The following is a 6473-nucleotide window of genomic DNA, read 5'->3' on the forward strand; positions in this document are numbered from 1 at the left end:
TAGGGCACTTGTCACTAGACTTAGGGCCCACCGTAATCTAGGACAGTGTCATCTCAAGATCCTTAACTTGGGCCTCCCTGGTGGCGCAAGTGGTTAAGAGTCCGCCTGCCGATGCAGGGGATACGGGTTCGTGCCCCGGTCTGGGAGGATCCCATATGCCGCGGAGCGGCTGGGCCCGTGAGCCATGGCCGCTGGGCCTGCGCATCCGGAGCCTGTGCTCCGCAACGGGAGAGGCCACAACAGTGAGAGGCCCACATACCGCAAAAAGAAAAAAAAAAAAAAAAAAAAATCCTTAACTTACTCACAGCTGCAAAGGCTTTTCTCCAAATCTGGTCACACTCATAGGTACCAGCAGTTAGAATGTGGACATAGATTTTGGGAAGCCACAATTCAACCCCTACAGGCAGGTATTACTACTCTCCCCAGGTTGTAAAAGAGGGGAGTGAAGTGGTCTGACGCTAGCTGCCCTGGTCGCCCCGCTGGGCAGTGCACAGCTGCAGATCTAGCTCTGTGGGACGCCGCAGTCCATGGACGTGCTCCCCTGTCCAGCCAGCTCCTCCTCCTTGACCTCACGAGGTCCGGAGCTTCTTGGGGTGATGACGCTGGTGTTGACGGAGATGGGAAATCAAGGCTGTCACTTAAGGAGTGTGTGCTATGGGCAGGGCCTTTGCTAAATAAGCCCGTTAGATGTGCAGAACCCACCCTAGACATAGGTCCGTTATGAACTGCGTCCCACTACTAGGGAAACCCAGTGTTAATGAGGCCCCACCTTGGCCAAGGCCACACAGCCAGTGTGTCACAAAGCAGGGTACCCAGGCCCACCAAAGGCAAAGCCTGTGCCCTCGGCCGCCCATCTGAGCTGCCTCTCTCGGATCCACTCCCCAGCATCCCGGAGGCTTCACGGAGACGGTGTCCACGAGCTGTGACGGGCCGTCTGACAGTGTTTTCGTGCCTGTTGCTGTGGCCTCCCTGGTGGCTCTGAGGGGGTCTCCCCCCGTCTGGCTGGCAGAAGTGGGGCCCACATCCAGGGAGAGCCTGAGACGTGGGCAGATGTGATTCCAGGCCACGGGGCGCCCAGGGGGAGTGACCAGCAGGCCGGGGCCATCACTTGGTGGTCCACCCTGCCCGCCCCCCCACCCCAGCTCCCTACCCACCTCGGGTCTCCAGGGCGGGATGGGAATCTTCAAAGTCAGCAGAAGGGCCTTGAGAGCTTCGGGGCCGACGCCCATGGCCAGGCCGGGAGGACGGCCAGCCCCACGGCCCTCTCTCTGTGTCTCCTGCTGGCCAGGCCTCGTGCGCGCCTCCAGCGTCTTCCCCATCCTCAGCACCGTCCTCCTCCTGCTCGGTGGGCTCTGCATTGGCGCCGGGAGACTCCACAGCCGCAAGAACAACGTCGTCCTCAGCGCCGGCATCCTCTTTGTGGCTGCAGGTGAGCTGTCCGCTCTGGTCCCCGCTGCACAGAGCGCTCTTCTGCGGCGTGCGGTGGGGGTGACAGGGGGCAGATCATAACATCGCCGTGGGTGACGCGGGTCCAAAGCACAGGGCGCCGGGCAGGGAGCGGGGAGCAGCTGCTTAACAGGTATGGGGTCTCCTTCTGGGTGATGTAAATGTTCTGGAACGAGCAGAGGTGGTGGTTGCACAACACCGTGAATGAACTAAATGCCACTAAATTGTGCACTTTAAAGGGTTAATTTTACGTTACGGGAATTTCACCTCCATTAAAAATAAGAATAACTAGTCCAGGTGCGCAGAAGGCCACAGAGGGGCAGCGCTGGTGCCTTACAAGTCCCTGTCGGGGAGCCTGGCTGAGCTGGGGGTTGGGGCGGGCCTCAGAGGGATGCTCAGAAGCCAAGGCCTGAAGGAGTTGACCTGGTACAGAAAAGGGGTGGGGGGGGACACAGGGCCAGCGAGGGGGCAGGAGTCCAGGGTGCCTGGGGCAGAGTGAGCGAGGGGGGCGCGGGGGGGGAGCCCCACCTGCCCACCCTGACTGCCCGAGTCTCCTGGCTCCGAGATGGGCAACAGCACCTCTGCGCCCCCCAGAGCTGTGGGTGAGAGCAACCCACTCCCTGCCCAGTGGGTCTGAAACGGCTTAACATGGTCGCTCCTCTGAGCCTGGCCTCAGACAGCGCGCTGCGGCTGGAGGTGGGTCAGTGCTCACGCCTGGTCCAGGGGAGAATCCAGCGGCCTGAGTCGCCGGGGCTGGGGGCGTGGAGGGGCGTCTGAGGAGCAAAGCTCGGCCAGTGGCGTCCTCAAAACTCTGGGCAGCCCGGCGGGATGAAGATGACGGTGCAGCAGGGCTGGAGCAGCTGACTTCCTAGGCCTCGTTCCAGTAAATCAGCGTGAGAAATGTCACAAAGCTCCGCCCGCAGCCCTTTCCTGAATTGTCATCAAAGCTCCTTGCACTGTCCTAAGGGCGTTCTCGCTTTCAAAGAGCCTTTTTCTCATGCCGGACCTGTAAGGCAGAGCGGAGCGAGGGTCCCTGTGCCTGGTCTCTGAACCCTAAATCGGCCCAGTGGCACCGTGTGGGTGACAGTGAGGCTCCCAGTCATCAGGCCGGGCTTCCCTCACTGGCCCAGGAAGGGACCGGCGAGGGGCGCGACCCACGTAAGTCCCCGGAGGTCATCTCATCCCCATCTCTTCTCATGGCTTCTCTTGGAGAAGAAAGGTGACTGCCGTTTGCATCGCGGAACTGCGGGCCACAGCTACTCAGGGACGGGCTCAGAATCTCAGGGCCAGGGCTCCTGGCTGGCATGCTTGTGCTTTTTCTCCCGCCCCACTTCAGTCTTTGTCTCCTTCCAGTGCAGTAAATATATGTGTGTGTGCATCTGTGGGGGATGTATGTGAGTGAGGAGTGTGTGTGTGTGTGAGCGTGTGAGTGTGTATGTGAGTGTGAGTGTGTGTGTGTGACTGTGTGTGTATGAGCGTGTGTGTGAGCGACTTGAGTGTGTGTGAGCGTGTGACTGTGTGTGTGAGCGTGAGCGTGTGAGTGTGTGAGCGTGTGTTGGAAAGGAGGATCTCCTTAGGAAGAAGCAGCACGCTCCTTCCTGGCCAGGTCCCTATCCTGTCCCTTCTCCTCACCTTAGCCCAGAACGGGGGCAAGGCAGGAAGGCAGGGACACACCCCATTCTCCCTCCTCCTCCAAGCAGGCAGATTGCTCAAGGTGTGGACTTGAATCCTGCTGTGGCGTTTGAATCCTGTCCCCTTTCCTTTCCCGAGGAAGGAAAGAAGACTTCCATTAACACCAGTTGCCAGTGCTGCACGAGTGCACCCCCATCACCCCAGCTCCTGAGGAGGTGGTCACGTGGCCCAGGCGGTTTCCCTGAAGTCACCCGGCGGCAACGACAGGCTGAGCCCAGGGCTGTCAGCCTCTAAAGTGCGCTGCCCCCTGCATTGCCTGTTCCCCCTGGAGGAACCTTCTCAAAGGCATCTCCAGATGCCCTGGGTCTCCAGAGGGGCTGTGGAGCCTGGGGCGCAGAGACACTCAGCTGAAAGCACAGGTCTAGCCACAGAGGAGAGGACGTGGCAGCAAGAAAACACAATGGCCATGCAGGCAAGCAAGGGGCTGTTCGTTGGTTCCCATTTATTCCCTGGATCAAGGAGCCCCGATCGTGGGCCAAGGCAGCGCAGACCCAGAGTCACGCCCAGGGCCCGGCAGTGAGGTGAGACGAGCCGTGAATAATTCTAGGTGGAAAATGATCGGAGCCTCAGGAGAAATCTGGTCTAAAGGCTGGGAGAGTCAGAAGAGGACGCCGGTAACTTCTTTGGGAACATGGAATCAGCTGGGATGTGATCTACAGAGCATTCTTAGGACTTGTGCAGAATAGGGGAAGGAGAGACAAAGCCAGCAGGCAGGGGAGGAGGGACGGAAGGAAGCAAACCGTGATTGTGAAAACCCGTGTCAGTGGGGGCTCTTCTGGAGCACAGTGGAAGGGGAGAGGAGTCCAGACCTACAGCTGGCTGGATCGCTGAGCCCTTAGCAGGACATACTCCAACCCATCCACGCTGGGAATGGTGCAGTAGGAAGATGCACAGAGGACCTGGGCAGGGCATAGATGATACAACACATTATGATAAAACACAATAGACTGTGATAGAACTCAAAGCATGCTCTGTGTGTGCTGGGTGCGGTGCTTTCTATGCAGTAGCTCGTTGAATCCACACACCCACCCAGTGCAGTGCGTGCCACTGGCATTCCCACTTTGCACATGAGGACCCTGAGAGGTAAGTAATTCGCATAAAGTTCCAGAGATGAGAGTCGGTAGAACCAGGATTCAAACCCGGGCAGCTCGGCTCTGCTCAACCTCACTGATAATGAGAGAAAATCACATAAACACACTAATGGGTTTCACCTCCCAGACTGGCAAAGATCCAGAAGTTTGATACTATGAGGTATAGGCTGATGAGACGTTTTGTGCCGCCATGGAGGGTGCTTGAGCTGGGACCCTGAATTCAAACACAACTACGCACAGCTCAAGATCGTGGGACAGAAAAAGGACATTAGTGGAGACCCCAGTGAGATCCGAGAAAAGTCTGGAAGGTAAATGGATAGTAGCACACCAGGTGGGCTTCCTGGTTGTAACAAATGTACCCGGTAACGTAGGACGTTAATGGGGGAAAACGGAACGGGAAGTTGGAAAGGGGCTCTCTCTGTACTGCCTTCACACCTTTTCAATAAATCTAAAATTATCCCCAGATAAAAGTTTGTTTTTAAACGCACACACCCAGTGGGGCAGCAGTTTCACTTCAAGGAATTCATCACATTTTTACTCACGCATGTGTGGAATGATGTAGACATAAGGCCGTCTCATAGCCGAGGGCTGGAAGCCACCTGCATGTCCAGAGCAGAGGCCTGGGTAGATAGATGCCCCTGCGGCGGGGTTGGTGCCATGAGCAGTTAGAAAGACAGAGACAGCTCTTCCTGTCCTGATAGGGAACTCTCTCTCGGGTGGCGACAGTTGAGTGAAAAGGCAAGGGGCCAAAGAGTATTGTGCAAAGAAAAAGATGGAAGAGAGAGAGAGAGAGAGAGGTGGAGGGAGGGAGAGCGACTGGATATGGATATGAGAAGGATATACGAGAGAAGATAACAGTAGCTGCCTTAGGAGGGGAATGGGTGGTAAGAGCCTGTGTTTTATTATATACTCACCCAAACTCTGTACTTCATTACCCATTCAAAATCAACTGCTTTTACTTAAAATTAGCAACCAGAACAAAGACATACCCACCAAAAAGGGGAGTGGCCACCATCCCCTGCTCCACCCATCTGCCTCCTGCTCCACCAACTGCCTTCTACTGCCCTCCCCTGCCCAGCAGCCCCTGCTCCGAGCACCAGCCCCTGCCCCGCCCACATGCCCCTGCTCCACCCACCTGTCCTCTGCTCCGCCCACCAGCCCCTGCTCCGCCCACCTGCCTCTGCCCAGCTGTGGGTCTAACCTCTCTCTGCCTTTGTTCCCCACCCCCTCCTGCTTCCCTTTCAGGCCTCAGTAACATCATCGGCATCATCGTCTACATTTCCAGCAACACGGGAGACCCCAGCGACAAGCGCGACGAAGACAAAAAAAACCATTACAACTACGGCTGGTCTTTTTACTTCGGAGCCCTGTCTTTCATTGTGGCTGAGACCGTGGGCGTCCTGGCCGTAAACATTTACATTGAGAAAAACAAAGAGTTGAGATTTAAGACCAGACGGGAGTTCCTTAAGGCTCCCTCCTCGTCACCCTACGCCAGGATGCCGAGCTACCGGTACCGGCGACGGCGCTCGCGGTCCAGCTCCAGGTCCACCGAGGCCTCCCCGTCCAGGGACGCATCTCCGGTGGGGCTGAAGATTGCCGGGGCCATTCCCATGGGCGAGCTGTCCATGTACACGCTGTCCAGGGAGCCCCTCAAGGTGACCACGGCCGCCAGCTACAGCCCCGACCAGGAGGCCGGCTTCCTGCAGGTGCACGACTTCTTCCAGCAGGACCTGAAGGGAGGCGTGCACATCAGCATGCTCAACCGGCGGACCACCCCGGTGTGAGCTGCCCCGTCCTCTCGGCACCGGCCTCTCCCCAGATGGGCGGCTTGGACCCCACAGGGGCATCTGACCCTTAAGACGGACCAACAACAGACTGAGGCCACACCCCACCCTCCCGGGTCTCCAGAATGGGTCGCGGGCTGGCTTGGAGCGAAGCCCCGGAGATGGGAATCAGAAGCAAGAAGGCTGATTTTATCCCCCAAGAGGGTGTTTTGATGCCCCCGGGGTTCCGAAATCTCCCAGGAGGCCCCAGAGCTCTCCTGAGGCTGCACAGCCTTGCCCCACCCGGGAAAACAAAATCGAGCCATTATCTCCTTTTGGAAACAAATCTTCTGCCAGAAGAACAGGCTTTTGGGCCTTCCCTCCCTGCCCGGGCTTCACCAGGCCCGCAGGGGCCTTTGGATGCTGGTCAGCTGCTTTTGAACCCAAGGTTCTGGCATCTGTGAGCCGCAGGCGAGGAAGC

The 6473-nt window shown here is 57.8% G+C and overlaps 1 protein-coding gene across 1 annotated transcript in view; it reads left to right on the plus strand.

Moving 5' to 3' along the window:
* The window catches only part of CACNG4 (calcium voltage-gated channel auxiliary subunit gamma 4), a 55690-nt gene extending 49677 nt beyond the window's left edge, over positions 1-6013 (plus strand). The window contains exons 3-4 of the mRNA XM_060082074.1: positions 1289-1429; positions 5475-6013. Coding sequence (XP_059938057.1) covers positions 1289-1429; positions 5475-6013 — 680 coding nt within the window. The remainder of the gene's footprint in view (positions 1-1288; positions 1430-5474) is intronic.
* The last annotated feature ends 460 nt before the right edge of the window (positions 6014-6473 follow it).

The sequence above is a fragment of the Mesoplodon densirostris genome, chromosome 18, assembly GCF_025265405.1.
Source record: "Mesoplodon densirostris isolate mMesDen1 chromosome 18, mMesDen1 primary haplotype, whole genome shotgun sequence".
In the NCBI taxonomy this organism is placed as follows: domain Eukaryota; kingdom Metazoa; phylum Chordata; class Mammalia; order Artiodactyla; family Ziphiidae; genus Mesoplodon; species Mesoplodon densirostris.